Genomic DNA, 17776 nt, shown 5'->3' on the forward strand with positions numbered 1-17776 from the left:
CACCACCCTGGCAGGGAAGAGTTGCCCCGAGCCCCCCCCCCCAGCCCACTTGCCTCACCCTTGGGAAGCAGATAAAGCCCCCCAGCTACGGGTCTCTTCCGCCAATCCATCTCCCCCCCCCCCGCTTCCTCCACTTCTGGGCCGGCAGCCGCTCTCTTTCCAGCCCGCCCCTCGGGAGCGAAAGCCTCCAGGAAGCCCCCGGTCGCAGGGCTCAGAGCCCCCGTTTCCTTCCCTGCGCAGCGCAGAGACGCGACCCCCTTTTCCCCCGACCGGCCACGGGGCGGAGATCGGCCGAGGGGGGGACGGAGCCCCGTAGGCGGGTGGCGGCCGCCAACTGGGGCGGGGAGCTTGGGAGGAAGCCAAGCGGGGCGGGGCGGGACGGCCGCCCCCAGGTAGCCGCCCCCCGACCCGACCCGACCCCGCGGCGGCGCCTCCGCTTCCCGAGGCCGTCCGAAGCCTCGGCTGCTCCTCCTCCTCCTCCTCCCCAGCCTGGGGGGTCGCGATGGGCGCGCAGGGCTCGCAGGAGCCGCGGCCGGTGCCGGAGCAGGAGGCGATCATGGCTGAGACCGGCTGTAAGGCGCTGAGCCCCCTCGCCCCCTCCCCTCCCCTCCCCTCCCCTCCGGCGGCAGAAGCTCTTCGGGCTCCCCCCCCCCCCGGCACCCAGCCAGCTATAAAAGTTTCCCAGCCGGGCGGGGAAGGGCTGCCTGGGGAGGGGGTCCCGCTGGCTGCACCGGGCGGCCCGAGGGATATATAGGGGGGGGGGAGCAGAGAAATCAGGCTGCCGGTTGGGTGGGCGACGCGGGGAGGGGGCGGCCCGTTGCCTGCCACGACTTTTAAGCCCGCGCGGACTACTTTGTGTCGAAGCGAATCAGCCGGGTTTCCTCCTTCCCCCGCGGCACAACTGGTCCGAGAGACCCTCTCAACCCCCCCCCCCAAAGAGGTTACCTGGGGCCACGGGATTCCCTGGCCGCTTGAAAGGGCTCTCTTGCCCCCCAGCCAAGCCATTGACCCCCCCTCCCCCTGCCCGCTTCTACCCCCCAGCAAAAGGTCCTCCTGAACCGGCCCTCCACTCTCCCCCTCCCCCCTCCCCAATAAATCCACACCCCTCCCCCCCCAATGCAACAGGGGAAAATGCTCTTCCCTGTGAATACAGCCAGGCTCTCCCCCCTCCCCAAATCAACCTCTGCAGCCCCCAGTCGGTTCACCTGCCAAACTCTGGGAAGGAGGCAGGATTTCCTGCAATGGATCACGGAATCCTCTCTTGTTTTGCCCAGTTTCGGAAGCCAGCCTTGCCCGCCTCTACCAGCGCTTCCAGGCCCTGGACAGGGACGACAAGGGCTACCTGAAGTAAGTGGGGAGGGGAGGGGGGAAAGGGGGCGGGGGGGGCTCTGGAGCCGCAAGGCACATCAACAAAGCTTGAGCCTTTCTTATCGCTGCATGGAGTCCGTCCGTCCCCCCGCCCCCCGTTTTCCTAACCACAATATCAGTTCACATGTGCCTGAAATGTGCCGCTAGCCATTTCTTAGGGTTAGTTTCAAACAAGCCATCTTCCAACCATGGGTTACGATGTGTGGCAGGGTGAGGTTGTGAAAAGTGCAAGCAGAAAGCCAGGAGGATAAACCACAAGTGTGAAAAACCAAATTCTCTTGAGCAACAGTTGTTTTTAGCCCTTTTAAAAACGGAGAAAACAAGTTGCACTACTCGTGAAAAAGTTGGTGAAAGCAGCAGAAAAAAAGCACAAGGAAGAAATCAGTTCTCCTGGTTTGAAGCCGAAATATTAAAATTAAAAACCTCAAAATAACTTCAGGAAAAAATAACAATGCAAATCTATTCAAATGAAAACTATGAAAATGAAAAATATTAAAATAACTCCAAGAGAAAATAAGAGAAATATAAAGACAGTCCTTCTCGACTCACAACCGTTTGCTTAGTGACTGAACAACAGCACTGAAAAAAGTGAGTTATGACCATTTTTCACACTTACGACCGTTTCAGCATCCCCGTGATTAAAATTTGGATGCTTGGCAACTGACTCATATTTACGATGGTCGCGGTGTCCCCGGGCTCGCGTGATTCTCTTTGGAAACCTTCTGACACGCAAAGTCAAAGGGGAAGCCAGATTCACTTAACAGCCATGTGATTCACTTAATGACTGCAGTGGTCCACTTAACTCTGGTGAGAAAGTGCGTAAAATGGGGCAAACCTCACTTAACAATGATCTCGCTTAGCAACATAAATTTTGTAGTCCATTTGGTCGAGGACTACCTGTAATCATTCTTATCTAATGGTGCTATTTTTATTTTTTAATAAGATGCAGCCCAAGATGAATGTTTTCCAAGATTCCCCTTAAAAGGCCACTTCGCAACTTCTCTTTTTTATGAAGGATTTCCCCCCCTTTCCACCCGGCCTTGTTTGTCTCTATAAATTGAGGCCCCTGGAAAGAAGCTGCTTTTTTCAGCAGTCTCCAGAAACAAACTCTGGCACCCTAGTTGCAAACAAAGCCTCCACCGCAGGTGGCAATCGGCAGGAAAAGAGCAGATTCTGGAAGGAAGCCGCCTGTAGATGAGCATCTCAAAATACCCCTTTGTTTTGGAAACAGGAAATTTAGTTCAGCTCTATTTTATTACAGTGACCGACTGACCATCTGCATTTGATTATTTGCGTATCCAGTTCCCACCCTGTGTTTCTCTCATTCGCCACTCTCAGCAAAACAGCCAAACCTATTAGAAAATGCAATTCATTCCAATGTGAAGCTACAGCTTAATCTTGGCCATTTTAAGTCTTGTAGACGCCCAGAATTCTCCAGGTAGCTTTGCCTGAAGACTTGTGGATTTCATTACCCAGAATTCCAAAGCTGGCTGGGGAATTTGGGGAGTTGGCCGCCTGCAGGACTTAAAGTGGCCAAGGCTGGACCTCTCCCGTGTCTTCATCGGTGGCTGTGGAGTCACTTTTCCCCTCTTTTGCTCTCGATAGCCGATGCGATCTGGAAGGGATCGGCCAGCTGGCGGTGAATCCTATCGGAGACCGCATCATCAACGCCTTCTTCCCGGATGGGTGAGTCTGTCTGGGGCAACCTCCAAAGTCCAGGCAGGGAGGAGGGGCCGGGCACGGCTGGCCCAGGGTTCTTATGCCCTGCCCTCATCAAAGGAAGTGGACTCTGCACCACCTGCGGCTGAGTTTTGTTTACAAGCAGGCACAGGAAGGGCAGAGAGGCAGGGACGCTAAGGGGCCATAGAAGAGAAGGGACTCTTTGTGGCTCAGGGTTGAACTGGGAGGCCCTTGGGGCTCTCTGAGACGTTTCATGACCCAACTAGTGACATCATCAGTGTGAGAAGGGAGTGGGGTTTACAGGGAGGAGGAAGACTTTGGGGGTCCTTGGTGCTCTCTGAGCTTGGTGCTTTTCTTCCAGATGTTTTATGACCAAACTAGATAATATCCTCAGTGCTAGGAGGGAGTGGGGTTGGGGGGGGGGAGAGGAGGAGGAGGAGGGTGGTGATTTTCCTACAAATGTTTCATGACCCAACTAGGGAACATCATCAGTGCTAGGAGGGAATGAGATTTGGAGAAGGGGGAGGAGGGGGGGTCGTTGGTGCAGTCCGAGCGTGGTGCTTTTCTTGCAGATGTTTCACTGCCAACTAGGGAACATCAGGGCTGGAAGGGAGAGGGGTTTGTGGAGAGACGGAGGGGTCCTCTGGGCTTGCTGATTTTCTTGCAGACATTCCATCACCCAACTAGGGAACATCATCAGTGCTAGGAGGAAGTGTTGATATACAAGTAGCTTGCTTGCAGACAGCAGACTTCACTCCCTTCTATTCTCATTCTACTTATTCTTCTGATCTGGTAATATCCCCAGATGAGGCACATTCTTAGAAAGACACCCCCCCCCCAAAATGCCGGGTCTTGTTTTCCCCCAGGGGTGAGGAAGCGGACTTCCGCTCCTTTGCTCGCGTGCTCGCTCACTTCCGGCCACTGGAGGCACCTGGCAACCCCGAGGACATCAACAGCCACCTTAGCAAGCTGAAGTGTGAGTATGAAACATATTGGCTGCCTTGAATTATTTGTAAAAATAATAAGGGCAGAATACAAATGAATAAAATGGATGAACGAATGAACAGATGAATGACTGAACAGATGAATGACTGAACAGATGAATGACTGAACAGATGAATAAACGAACGGATGAATGAATGAATGAATGAATGAACAAACGAATAACTGACTCAGTCTTGTGAGAGTCGGCATTGTATTTCCAGTACTTTAAACTTCTGACTGTCATCCTTGGTTCTAATTCTTGCTTTTTCTGATTCTGGAAAAGTCGCTTTTCAGTTATACGACCAAGATAAGGACGGCAAGATCTCACGGGCTGAAATGCTGCAGGTAATTAATTGCTGGGTGATCTGTTCTCCAAGGCCCCCAAAGGCAGGACAAGAAACAATGGGTGGAAACTAACCAAGGAGAGAAGCAACCAAGAATTAAGGAGACATTTCCTGACAGTGAGAACAATGAAGCAGTGGAACAGGTTGCCACCAGAAGTTCTAAGATGCTCCATCCTCCCCTTGCAGTGAAAAACAGATTGGGCCGCCTCCGAGTTCAAATCCACCCCTGTGAAAATAGTAAAGGGCTAACTTGCACCACGAAGAGAGTCCAGAAGGGACTCTCTCCTTAATGGAGGGTCGGTCCTTCCCTGTAAAGTCCCAAGTTTGGCCTTCCTTCATCAACAGGCGAGCTAAGAGGTGGGAATCCGTGACCCACCCGCTCTCTCTGGCTGCACTCAGCTTCGGCTGTCTCTCTTCGCACCCAGGTCTTGAGAATGATGGTGGGCCTCCAGGTGACCAACGACCAGCTGGAAAACATCACGGACCGGACCATCCAGGAGGCCGACAGAGATGGAGACAACGCCATCTCCTTTGAGGAGTTTGCCAAGGTCGGTTGGATACCCCCCCCCCAAAAAAGGGACAGTTTTAGGGGGAGCAGATGCAGAGAGGCTGGGAAGGGGGAGGCAGCTGTTTCACTCCTCAGATGGTCCTCAATGAACGACCATTTCTTTAAGGACCGTTCGAACTTACAACACCACTTGGGGGGGGGAGGCACCTCGCACTTACGACCATTCCCATGATCCCATGATCAGAATTGGGAGGCTTGCCAACCAGGGTGTATTTATAATGGTTGCAGCATCCCGGGGTCACGCAATCACCGTTTCCGACCTTCCTAATCATGGGATTCGCTTAAAGGCTGCAGTGATTCACTTAACAACTGTGGCAAAAAAACCCAGATGGTGAGATCAGTTGCAACTCACTTAACAACCGTGCGGCTTAGCAATGGACCTTCTGGTCATAAGGGGTCTTAAGTTAAAGGCTACCTGTCATTGTCTGGCTTGACCAACATGGTGCCATCCAGATGTGCTCGGACCACAACATCAGGAACACCCAGGCATTCCTGCAGAATTTTGAGGAGGAGTCAACTATAGAAAGCAAAAAGCCTAGAAATCTAATTTTCAGCTGAGGTCTGGACGGCCAGAATGGCAATGGGAGAACTTTGTGCCTATTTTGGAAATATTAGCATGGAAAGATGGTCCTAAAGCAGGAGGCTCCAACCTTGGCCACATTTAAGACTTGTGGACTCCCAGAATTCCCCAACTTTTAAGACCTCTGAACTTCAATTCTGTTTTGCTGACTGGGGAATTCTGGGAGTTGAAGTCCACAAGTCTTAAAGTGGCCAAGGCTACACAACCCTCTTCTGAAGCTGAATGCAGGTAGTCCCTGACTTAGTTCGCTTAGTGACCGTTCAAAGTTACAATGGCACTGGAAAAAGGGACTTAGGATCCTTTTTCACACTTACAACCTTTGTGGCATCTCACAATCACATGATCAAAATTTAGATGCTTGGCAACTGACTCATAATTACAACGGTTGCATTTCCCCCGGGTCATGTGACCTTCTGGCAAGCCAAGTCAACAGGGAAGCCAGATTCACTTAACAACGGGGTGACTAACTTATCAACTGTAGTGATTCGCTTAACAACTGTGGCAAGAGAGGTCATAACACGGGGCAAAGCTCACTTAACAAGTGTCTCATTCAGCAATGGAAGTGTTGGACGAAGACCTCCTGTACATCAAGGGGAGGTTTTCCTAAAATCACCCTCTCTGGTTTTTTTGCAGTCGGTGGAAAAGCTGAATATTGAGGGGAAGATGAGTCTCCGAATCCTGAAATGAGGGGGGTCCAAAGGGGTCCCAAAAAAAGGATTTCATGGTGAAGGGCGAGGAAAAAGAGCCTCCGGAATCGGATCCGATCTCTCGTGGGTTCCTGAGTGTGCACAGAAAGCTTGATTCAGAGATGCGACCCACGTGTTCGGACAACTGACGCTTGCAGCTTGGCCTGCTGGACAAGACTTAGATCTCCACTTAGGAATTAAGAGAACTGCGATCCAAAAATAAGCCATTTATTTAATGGTTGAGGTGTTTTATGGTAATCCTCGACTTATGACCATTTGTTTAGTGTCTGTTCAAAATTACAACTGCACTGGAAAAAAAAATTCTCCCCTCACAGCAATTCCCAGGATCACCTGATCGAATTCAGGCGCTTGATGACTGATTCGTGTTTACGACGGTTGAAGCGTCCTGGGGTCACATTATCCTCTTTGGCCGCCACCTGATCAGCAAAGTCAATGGGGGAGGGGGGAGCCAGATTTGCTTAACGACCGTGTGTCTGCCTTAACAACTGCAGGGATTCACTTAACAACTGTGGTACTCAATTTAACACCCGCGGCAATTCAGTTAACAACTGTGACCAGAAAAGTTGTAAAATTTTGCAAAATCCATTTCACAACTGTCTTGCTTAGCAAGGGAAATTTGGCGCTCGACCGTGGTCATAAGTCAAGGACCAGCCGTGTTTTGTGTGTTTGCGTGTAGGGCAGGGGCTTGGATCTGCTTCACATAATGGGAAAGCTGTGTTGAATGGATGACTTGTGCAGAAATATAGAATAGAATAGAGCTTGAAGGGACCTTGGAGGTCTTCTAGTCTAACCCCCCGCTCAAGTAGGAAACCCCAAACCATTTCAGACAAGTGGCTGTCCAGTCTCTTCTTAAAAACCTCCAATGATGGAGCACCCACAACTTCTGGTGGCAAGTAGTTCCACTGGTTAATTGTTCTCAGGGTCAGAAAATTTCTCCTTATTTCTAGGTTGCTTCTCTCCTTGGTTATTTTCCACCCATTGCTTCTTGTTCTGCCCTCAGGTGCTTTGGAGAATAGCTTGACTCCCTCTTCTTTGGGGCAGCCCCTGAGATATTGGAAGGCTGCTATCCTGTGCCCCCTAATTCTTCTTTTCTTTAGCCAAACCCAAATCCTGCAGCCGTTCTTCCTATGTTTTAGCCTCCAGGTCTTTGGTCATCTTAGTTGCTCTTCTCTGCACTTTTTCCAAGGTCCCCTGCTTGGGCGGGGAGGTTGGACTAGATGACCTACAAGGCCCCTTCCAACTCTGTTAATCTGTTAGAATCTTTTTTGGTTGCAGTAGTCCAGGTGGGGCCTTACTAAGACTTTACAAAGCGGCACTAAGGATTCACGGGATCTTGCTGTTGTTTATTGCTGTTTGTTGGATTGCAATGGATCCAGAAATAAAAGGTGCATGAAAGGAATTCCACAATTTACAACCATTTGTTTCGTGAGGGATGAAAGTTACAACAGCGCTGAAAAAGTGAATTACAGCCAGTCCTCACCTTTATGACCGTTGCAGGATCCTGGAGCATGTGATCACTATTTGTGACTTTCCCAGCCACTTCAGACAAGCAAAGTCAGGGGGGAAATGGCCACTAAGTGAGGCCAGCAAAATTCCATGCATTATGTAGATTAATTAAATGCTTCATTAGCCTGGATACATTTCTTTTCTTTTTTGTATTTCTAACTTTCCTCCCACTTTTCTGACTCTCCGGCTCCCAAAACACGACCGGCAGTTCTCGACTTGCCATTGTTCATTTAATGACCGTTCATAGTTGAAAAAAGGGACTTGTGACAGGTCCTCGCGCTTACGATTGTTGCCACATACCCACCAGTCCTCGTGCTTGCGACCGCTGCAGTCCCACAATCAAACTTTGCACGCTTGGCAAGGATCGGAGGGTCCCGGGATCACACGGTCCCCATTTGTGACCTTCGCAGCTGGTTTCTCACAAGCAAAATCAATGGGGGAAACAAGATTCACTTAAGGACCGCAGGATGCACTTAACAAAAGGTGTGCCCCCTCCTCACCATACCAACGGGCTCCGAATCCAATGACAACGTCCGTTTTACTCTGCGGATTCATGGAGAGCTAACTCTAAACCTAAGTGGAATTTTCCCCAAAGGGATTTTCCCATGTATTTTGCCAGGAAATGTACATGAGACCGTCTCCCTTTCTCCTCTTTTCTCTCTCCTCTATTTATCTCTCTTTCTCCCTGTCTTTTTCTCCTTTCTTTCATCTCTCTTTTTCTCTCCTCTCTCTCCTCTCTTTCTTTCTCTCATTTCCCTTTCTCCTCTCTTCTCTTTCTCTCTCTCCTTCTCTTCTCTTTTTCTCCCGTCTTTCTCTGTCTTTCTCTCTTTTTCTCTCCTCTCTTTCTCTCCTCTCTCTCTGTCTTTCTCTCCTCTTTCCTCTCTCCTCTATTTTTCTTTCTCTTTTTCTCTCCTCTCTTTCTTTCTCTCTTTCTCTCCCTGTAAATGCACAGACAGGGTCAAACAACCACAGAGGAAGCTCTAACAAACTTTTAGCTGCCAGGAACGTTCGCCCACCGGCTCTCAACAGCCCTGGCAAACACCACATTCCAGACCAGGGGCCGGAGGGGGGGGGGGGGCTGGCAGGGGCTGAACTGCCAACTGCCCAAGTTACTCCCAGCCAAGAATTTGCAAGTGGGGGTTAGGATGGGGTGGAGATTTTCCCTGAATTTCTTTCAGGAAGGAGAAGACGGCCAAGGCCCCCAGCATGCTGAGCTGCAAAACCCCCAAGAAACTGACTTTGCTATGGGCTGAATGCTCTCCCACCTATTGCACAGCAGTCCAATGAATTTTATTCATTAGATGGGTAGATTGTTTTTATAAATAATTCATGGTGGTGAATGTACATAATGTTCCTTCCTCCTATTTTCCCACAACAACATCCCTGTGAGGTGGGTTGAACTGAGAGGAGGGATTGGCCCAGCCGGCTTTTGTGCCTAAGGCGGGACTAGAATTCACCGTCTCCTGGTTTGTACCCCAGCATCTTAAACCACCACACCAAACCACCTGGACTTGCTTTCTCTTACCCCCCCAAAAACCAATCCTGCAAGGTGGGCTGGGCTATGTTCCCCAGACAGCTTTTCATTGCTCTGGGGTGGGGCAGGGTGGAATAGACCCCGAACCCCCTCTGGGCCAGCCCACCCCTTAGCCCCCAGCTAAGTGAAGGGCACCCTGTGAGTTTGGCCCTTGCCCACTGTACCAACCCTCCCCCCCCTTCACAGAAGGCATTTTTGCAACACCTCAAGCCCCTCTTCAGGGGGAGGGGGTCGCCCCACCTTTCTCTCCCTCCCTCCTCAACAGGGGCAAGAATCCTGCACAGGAGAGATGATTCGGAATCTAGAATAGAACTTTTGGAGGTCATCTAGGCCAGCCCTCTGCTCAAGCAGGAGACCCTACCCCATTTCAGGCAAGTGCTGTCCAGTCCCTTCTTCAAAGCCTCCAGTGATGGAGCCCCCCCCCCCAACAACTTCTGGTGGCAAGCCGTTCCACCGGTGAATTGTCCTCAATGCAAAGCAATCTCCTTTGCAGACCCCCCCCCCGGTAAGCACCAGTCCAGAAGAAGGGAAAGCTCCCCCCATCCACCCACCCCTTCCCGGTTCCTGGATGCGTCTCCCCGCGCCTGCATGCCCACCCCATCACCCCACCGCTGCCCCTCCCGGGAGACGCCCCCTCCCCACCTGCGCGATGCATAGAGCTGACCAGCTGATGCTCCCCCCCCCCACTGCAGGCCGGCTCTGCACGGTCTCATGACGTCATTCCCGGGGCTGGCCAATGGCCGCACGCCCAGCTGGAGCCCCCCCGGCCTCCCCCCCCCCGCTGCAGGACAGCCGGGCCGGGGACGGAGCGCGCCAGCTGCCGCTGCTGCTGTTTTAGGGGCGGGGGTCGCGAGGGGCTCTTTGTCTCCATTGCGGAGCCGCCGCCGTCACGTTGCATCGGGGCCCGGTCGGGGCTCCACTCCGGCATGGCCGGCCTGAGCAGCAGCAGCAGCAGCCCCCCAGGAAGGAGCCCCCCACGCCCCCCACCCGGCAGGTAGGGTAGCCCCCCCTCCCGGCTTGTCCGGCGGAGCCCGACCCGAGCATCCTCCGCGGACCTCCGCCTTTGCGGAGCGCCTCTCTGGCCCCGCTCCAGAAAAGGGAAAAAAAACAGGTAAGGCTGCCCTTGCCAGCTTCCCTTTGGGCGACCCCAGACCCAATAGAAAGGGGGAGTCAAACTGGGCTGGGTCTTTCCAAGGGGGGATCGTTGGACTGCAGGAGGATGGATGGATGGGGAGGGGGAATCAGCAGGGAGGGCCCCAAATCTGTTTTTCCTGAACCCCAAGCCTTGGCTGGGGGGTGGGACCCTGCTCGTTTTAGAGAGGAGGGTCTTTATTGGTGGAGATGTGGGGTGTGGGTTGCCCCCCAGGCCTTGCAACAAGGCCCAGAATTTAGGCCCAGAACAGCCCCCCCCCCCTGATAAATTTGCATCTCCCAAGGCTTGGGTGGGGAATCCCAGAATGGAAAATGGGTGGATTAAATCAATCTATGGGGCTGCTCACTTTAATGTGGGTGGGGGGGATTCCTCTTGGGTCTGTCCCAAGGAAATGCAAAGAGACACCATGCATCTGAGGTTAGTTGGAACTCCTCCTAATCTGAATTCAAAAACAAGGATGCAGGATAACAAGCGTTGGAAGGGACCTTGGAGGTCATCTAGTCCAACCCCAGACCCTAGGCAGGAATGACCAACCTGGGGACTTTCAATTCCCCAGCCAATTGTCTCTTGAAAAAGCACCCTTGGGGATTAAATTCCATGAAATGTTTAAAAAAAGCGGGGGGGGGGAGCATGAAAAGAGCCCAGTTACAGCAACAGCCAATCCTGAGATTATATCAAGTAACTATCAAGAGAGTTACTGGACATGTGCAAAGTGCTTCCCTCTCTCGCTACAGTCCTTCTTTGGATGGGCTTACAAAACTTGGCCAAAGGTCCAAGTTTTTGCATTTCTAAATCGGTGAGACTGGGTGGAAATGGGCTGCAGTTCTGGAGGCCAATTAAAAATAAAGAATGGAGCACAAGCCCCAAGGGGATTTCTTGATTTTTTTTCCCCCTTAGCTAGAAGCTCCCAATTTGGGTGGGGGGGAGAGAGAAAAGGAAGACAGAACTGAGCCCGAATCAGAAATTAGAACAGCAATAAAAAGAAAAGCATTGGTGATCCATAAGGAACGATGTGTGTGTGCTGGCTGGGGAATTCTGGGAGTTGAAGTCCACGTTGGAAATCCCTGGTCTAGTCTAACGAAGAGAAAGTCTAGGGGAGACGTGATATCATCTTCCAATATTTGAGGGGTTGCCCTAAAGAAGAGGGGGCTCCACTTATTCTCCAAGGCACCTGAGGGCAGGCCAAGAAGCAATGGGTGGAAACTAAGCAAGGAGAGAAGCAACCTAGAACTAAGGAGAAATTTCCTGATAGTGAGAACAATTAATTGTCTTCAGAAGTTACGGATGCTTCATCACTCGAGTTTTTCAAGAAGACAGCCATTTGTCTGAACTAGAGTCTCCTGCTTAATCAGAGGGTCAGACTACAAGACCTCCAGGGTACCCCCCCCCCAACAGTGTTATTCTGGATTAAATTTTAAAATGCTTTCCATTCAGCATTACTTCCTGGTGGTGCTGTAACGTAGGTAGCCATGCTTCAAATGTTTATTTATTTTTTTAATTTAAAAGTTACCGATATAAAAACCTTGCACCCACACAGACTTACCTGCCCCAAAGCCAGTCACAACAGAAGAAGCTGACGCCGCTTCCTTGGCAAACTCAAGCGGGTGGGAAGGCTGGATTTTGGGAAGGAATTTTGGTGACCATGTCAACCATCAGCCCAGAATAGTAAGTATTCTGCAACCGAGAAGGATCCGTTGCCTGGAGGGTCTTACCTGCATCCCGCTAAGCTCAGGATGATGGAAAAGGAATCCAACGTGTGAGATGGGCAAGGCAATTGAATGAAGTAGAGAATAAATAAGGGCTTACAGCATGGGTGTCCAAACTTGGCAACTTTAAGACTTGTGGACTTCAACTCCTGGGGAATTCTGGGAGTTGAAGTCCACAAGTCTTAAAGTTGCCAAGTTTGGACACCCCTGGCTTACAGGTACCTTCCACACAGTTGAGCTCAAAATGTATGTTGCTAAGCGAGTTGTTCAGTGAGTTTTGCCCCATTTGGGGACCTTGCTTGCCCTTAGTTGTTGTTAAGTGAATCACTACAGTTGTTAAGTTTGTAACACGGTTGTTAAATGAATCTGGGTTCCCCATTGGCTTTGCTTGTGCAAAGGTCGCAAAAGTTGGTCAGGTGACCCCCGCGACCGTCATAAATATGAGTTCTTACCAAGCATCTGAATTTTGGTCACTTGACCATGGGGATGCTGCAGCGGTCACTAAACTGACAGTCATAAGTCAAGGGCTACCTGTATTTCTGGGCTAGCCCTCATTTGGCCATTTCCAACCAGATCCTGGATTTTTGACTGCAACAGATGAGACAGTCACAAAAAATTTAAACCCGTCCAATTAAAAAGAAACATATAAAGCCAGGGTTTTTTGCAATACAGGTGGTCCTCGACTTACGACCACAATCTATCTGCTAAGCAAGGTGGTTGGTTTTTACAATTCTTTTAGCCACGGTCATTAAGTGAGTCTGGCTTCACAGCTGGCTTTCAGAAGCCAGCTATGAAGGTCGCAGACAGTGATCTCGTAACCACAGCGCATTGCAACCATTGTAAATACAGATGCCCGTATTCTGTTAGTAAACAAATGGTCATAAGTCGAGGACTCCTTCCACATATTGAAACGCTGAGCCCTTCTTGTCTCTTTTTCCTTCCTCCGCAACAGCGATTATTTATTTAAGTTGCTGCTCATCGGAGATTCCGGAGTGGGGAAATCCTGCCTCCTCCTACGATTTGCGGTAAGAGGGGGATTTTGGGTGGAAACTGCTGGGGGAGGGTAAGCAGGATTCAAACTCAGGGTCTCGTTTTCAGGGCCGAGGTTGAGTTTGGGTCTAGAGGAGGAAAAGGCTTCTAAGAAAATGCTCAGGGGACTTTTTGCAATCCTGACGTCAGTGGGGCTGGAGGGCAAGACCACAAGAGATCTGACACAGATTCAGACCATCTGTCCATCAAATCTCTCTGGGATAAGGAACGGGGGGGGGGGCGCCTGGACAGGGGTCAGATAAACAATCCAGATGATGGCCACTTTGAGGACCATCCCTCACCTCCAACCAAATCCCAGATGCTCAAGAAGCAACTGGGCTTTTTCCTTGAAGACGTTTCGCTTCTCATCCCAGAAGCTGCTTCAGGGTCTGAACTTCATGAACTGAAGAACCTCACAAGGATAAGAAGTGAAATGTCTTCGAGGAAAAAAACCAAGAAAGTCCCATTGTCTTTTTGGGGAAAAAAATATACTTTTGGGACAACCATGACCTGGAGGGTTGAGAATTCCCCACTCACACTCCTCGTACCTGTTTCTAAGGGGGGCTTTCGAGGGCTCCCCGATTTCAAGAAGGTATGGAGCCCACCAGCCCTGAAGCCTTGGGCAAGTTCTTAGAAGAACATCTACGCTGCTCTTAGACCTCAGATGGTCCTTTTCCTTCCCAGGATGACACCTACACGGACAGTTACATTAGCACCATCGGAGTGGACTTCAAAATCCGGACCATCGAGCTGGAAGGAAGGACCATCAAGTTGCAAATTGTGAGTATCTCCAGGGGATTAGAAGAGAGGTTGAGAAGCAGGTCTTCTGCTGTCCCCCCCCCCCTTTCTTTAGATGCCTGGTGTAACTTCTGCATAACTAGGCAGAGAACAGAACTAGAGTTGGTTCTTCTTGCCCTTCACTTGGAAAACTGTAGCTGCTAAAAGTTCTTACTCAGGAGTTACTCCTGGGATGGAAAACCAATTAATCAAGATGGCTGTTATATATGTGATTGTTGTGAAATTCGGCACTTTATCAATGCGTAGGAATTCTATAAAATGCCCAAAATAGGATGTCAGACTTTGAAATATTTACTATTTCATGCATTTCCAAGGCATCCCACGCAAGGCCAAAAATGGAAACCGGCAAAGTATAAAATACTCCTGCTAGAAGCCCATTCCATACATTCCTTGTTGCAACAAAAGAATGGTCACTATTGGTCTTTTTCTCCTGCTTTTTTTCAGTCTTTCTTAGTCTTGTACTTTTTCATTTCTTGTTACATTTTCATATATGTCTTTTCAATACAATCCTTGACTTACAACAGTGTATTTAGTCACTATTCAAAGGAGGAACTTCTGGTCTTCCATGTTAACTGCTGCCGCAAGAGAAGAGTCTCAGTTTTGACCACCGTGCTGACGGCCTCTGCTTCGCTTACTTGCTATCGGCTGCCATAGAAACGGGGAGGGTGGGGCATGGTATTTGGGATGGGAATAAATGGTACAGCAGGTGATATGGAAAAGGGAGTTTTCTTCTCAACATCTTCGGCGCATACTGGTGGCCGGTGTTTGGACCTGGTCAAGGCCAACCGCCCTGCATAGCAACCTGATGATGCCTTTTGGAGATGCAACCCACATGAGGGGTCGTTGGAGGGAGGGGGCTGGGTTATCATTTGATATGTATTTGTTCACGCCTTTCTGGCTCAGATCTTGCTTTACTTTCGCTGCTATCTTTTCATAACCAGTAAAAGTATTTTAATTCCATGGACAATGGAGTTGGGAGTTTTCTTTCTTGGTTATTGATGGAGGCACGCCTGACACCTGCAGATGGGACCTGGAGGTCTCCTTTGCCAAGGGAGCTTCACCCAGATCATCTCGGTCGGTTCCACTGCCCAGGGCCCCTCACCTTTCTTTTCTCCCCAGTGGGACACGGCTGGCCAGGAGCGCTTCCGGACCATCACCTCCAGCTACTACCGAGGGGCACACGGAATCATCATTGTCTACGATGTGACGGACCAGGTGAGGCTGGTGCTTCTCCATGGCAGGAAGAGAAGAAGCATTGTTAGGCTGCCTCCATCCACGGAGTCTCCTGCTCGAACCTGAGCTAGAAGGGGGGACTCCCAACTTGACAACTTTTAAGACTTGTGGACTAATTTGGGCTGAGGAATTGTGGGAGTTGAAGTCCACAAGTCTTAAAATTGCCATATTTTCTCAGCTTCTACAAGTACAGCTAATCCTTGACATACGACCACAATTGAGCCCAACATTTCTATTGTTAAGCGAGACAGTGAGTTTTGCCCCATTTTGAAACCTTTCTTGTCAGTTGTCACAGTTGTTAAATCACCATAGTTAAGTTAGTGACACAATTGTAAAATGTGACTTCTCCATTGACATATGTATAGTGTGTGTATGTATGTATATGTATGATGTATGTGTTTGTATGTGTATCTATATCTACCCATCCATCCATCACTATATCATTATCACTAGCTATATCTCTATCCATCCATACATCCATGTCTATCTGTCTGTCTATCTACCCCATCCATCCATCCATCCATCCATCCATCCACACACACACAACTTTTGTCTAAGGACAAAACGGGTGTCTGAATTAGGTGCCAGTGAAGCGATAACTCCAAATGCAGGTATTTTATGGCCTCTCTTCCTCCTGCTTCTAGGATTCGTTCAACAACATGCATCTTTGGCTGGAGGAAATTACTCGCTACGCCAGCGAGAACGTCAACAAGCTGATTGTGGGGAACAAGAGTGATCTTTCCAGCAAGAAAGCAGTGGATTACACAACTGCCAAGGTGCATTTGGGGAGGGAGGGGGAGGGATGGTTTTGATCCACCAGCGTTGACGTGAAAGAGATCCAGATGTGGTTGAAGGGAACTGCCAACCTACGACCCTGCTCAACCACAACTCCCAGTAGTAAGTCAGGGGCAAGACATTGGCGTTATCTGAAGTTGTAAGTCTCCCATCTTTACACCACGTAAAAATGTAAATATCTTGACCAAATGAACAGATTTTATATCAAATGCATACAAAGATTGCAGGTCTGTACCAGGAGACGGTGAGTTCTAGTCCTGCCTTAGCCATGAAAGGCCGCTGGGCGATTTTGGCCCAAACACCAGGAAATGGGGAATTCTAGTCCCGCCTTACGACATAAAAGCCAGATGGGTGGTTTGGGGCCAGTCTCTATCTCTATCTCAGCCCAACTCACTTCACAGGGTGGTCGTTATGGGGGACAGAGGAGGAGGAAGGAATGTTGGATAGGTTTGAGTTATTTTAAAAATAAAAAACAGGTTATAAATAAACAAACAAATAAGTAGCTCTGGGGAGACCCGTCAAAGTTTGGTAGCCGAGCAACCGGTCATTCAGTGAGGCCTATCCATTAAGCGAGGACCGTAAGGAGCTTTTTATCCATGTTCTTACTCTGCCCTCTCCGGATGCAGGAATACGCCGACTCGCTGGCCGTGCCCTTCCTGGAGACCAGCGCCAAGAATGCCACCAACGTCGAGCAGGCTTTCTTGACCATGGCGGCCGAGATCAAGAACAGGGTCAGCAGTGGCCTGGCCCAGAACAGCAGCCACAAATCGGCCGTCCACATCCAGAGTGGCCCGTTACGGCAAGATGGTGCGGGGGCCACCGAAGACGGGGGCAGAGGATGCTGCTAAGAGGTCGCCGTCCATGGAGGGCAGAGTTTGGGGGGTGCCCGGGAAGGGGGCCATGCCAGCCCTGGGAAGCCCCCCCACCCCACCCCCACCTCGCCTGCAGACTCGGAATCTCAAAATGGAGCATCTGAATGTAACATCGCCTTCGGTGCTGGCTTTGTTCCACTTTTCTGGACTTTGGACCTTTGTCCTTAATCCACCTCTTCCTACACCAGGCTCTTTCGCCACCAAAGGGCTGACCACTGTCCTGTCCAGCCGTGGTCATCTCGCCCTCCAGAAAGCGGCCAAGTTGGAGCACACATTCAGAAGAACCTCACTGTCCCTCTTCCCTACAACATACGTTTCCTGCTTCAGCAGGGGGTTGGACTAGAAGACCTCCAAGGTCCCTCTCAACTCTGTTATTCTGTTATACATACCGCATGTCCTCCGTTACATTTCACGTTGGGGATCGCAGCCCACTCCTCTTGTTTATTTTAACACTGCCCCCCCCGCTTATTTCATGGTTGAAGACCCTTAGGGGACCCCCGAAAAGATAGTCACCCCTCCTCTCTCCACCCCCTTTTCCTCACTTGGGGGAACAAAAATCATATGGCAAATATTTCTCGATAGTTCTAACGGCCGTGATCCCCTAACTCGGGAATGTTTTGAATTTGCTCCCTCCCCCTTTCCATCATTTGCCGGCTTCCCCAGGATTTAAGATTCCCTAAGGAAAAAAAGCTAAGGTTTTCAATTAAAAAATGGTAGGAATGCATGGTTCTACTTAACATACATCAATACTTTTTTTCAAGCTAGGCCATTTCCAGATGTGTGGACTTTAAATTCCCAGAATTCCCCAGCCAGTCTGGCTGGGGAGTTCTGGGAATTGAAGTTCACACATTTGGAAATGGCCTAGCTTGATTTTTCTTGTGTAAATTTGCCCAAAAATGGAAGCACCCCCAAATTTATG

General features: G+C 50.1%; 2 protein-coding genes across 3 annotated transcripts; both read left to right on the plus strand.

Annotated features, from left to right (window-relative positions):
- The first annotated feature begins 308 nt into the window (after positions 1 to 308).
- Positions 309 to 7867, plus strand: LOC309396901 (calcineurin B homologous protein 2-like). Its single transcript, XM_081962449.1, has 7 exons — positions 309 to 572; positions 1275 to 1347; positions 2974 to 3054; positions 3915 to 4024; positions 4316 to 4377; positions 4802 to 4924; positions 6158 to 7867. The coding sequence occupies exons 1-7, from the start codon at positions 503 to 505 to the stop codon at positions 6209 to 6211; spliced, it is 573 nt and encodes a 190-aa protein (XP_081818575.1). The 5' UTR covers positions 309 to 502; the 3' UTR covers positions 6212 to 7867.
- Positions 7868 to 10081: 2214 nt separating this feature from the next.
- On the plus strand, positions 10082 to 17647 carry LOC309396894 (ras-related protein ORAB-1-like). Of its 2 annotated transcripts, none has more exons than XM_081962436.1 (7): positions 10082 to 10382; positions 11962 to 12089; positions 13083 to 13155; positions 13844 to 13939; positions 15077 to 15172; positions 15835 to 15966; positions 16612 to 17647. In XM_081962436.1, exons 2-7 carry the CDS (start codon positions 12067 to 12069, stop codon positions 16831 to 16833), a joined length of 642 nt encoding a protein of 213 aa, XP_081818562.1. In that variant the 5' UTR covers positions 10082 to 10382; positions 11962 to 12066; the 3' UTR covers positions 16834 to 17647. The 2 variants fall into 2 exon arrangements, with proteins under 2 accessions (XP_081818562.1, XP_081818563.1); XM_081962437.1 differs by having other exon boundaries at positions 10082 to 10265.
- Positions 17648 to 17776: the final 129 nt, after the last annotated feature.

The sequence above is a fragment of the Natrix helvetica genome (genome assembly GCF_964273705.1).
Source record: "Natrix helvetica genome assembly, chromosome: 9".
Lineage (NCBI taxonomy): Eukaryota > Metazoa > Chordata > Lepidosauria > Squamata > Natricidae > Natrix > Natrix helvetica.

What these genes read in the sequence shown, in the direction of transcription:
- LOC309396901 (XM_081962449.1), top strand. Translation starts at nt 503, where the DNA reads ATGGGCGCGCAGGGCTCGCAGGAGCCGCGGCCGGTGCCGGAGCAGGAG. An exon ending in GATCATGGCTGAGACCGGCT is followed by an intron (nt 573 to 1,274) that starts GTAAGGCGCTGA and finishes TGTTTTGCCCAG; the next exon opens with TTTCGGAAGCCAGCCTTGCC. An exon ending in AACGCCTTCTTCCCGGATGG is followed by an intron (nt 3,055 to 3,914) that starts GTGAGTCTGTCT and finishes GTTTTCCCCCAG; the next exon opens with GGGTGAGGAAGCGGACTTCC.
- LOC309396894 (XM_081962436.1), top strand. Translation starts at nt 12,067, where the DNA reads ATGTCAACCATCAGCCCAGAATA. An exon ending in GGACCATCAAGTTGCAAATT is followed by an intron (nt 13,940 to 15,076) that starts GTGAGTATCTCC and finishes TTTTCTCCCCAG; the next exon opens with TGGGACACGGCTGGCCAGGA. An exon ending in TCTACGATGTGACGGACCAG is followed by an intron (nt 15,173 to 15,834) that starts GTGAGGCTGGTG and finishes TCCTGCTTCTAG; the next exon opens with GATTCGTTCAACAACATGCA.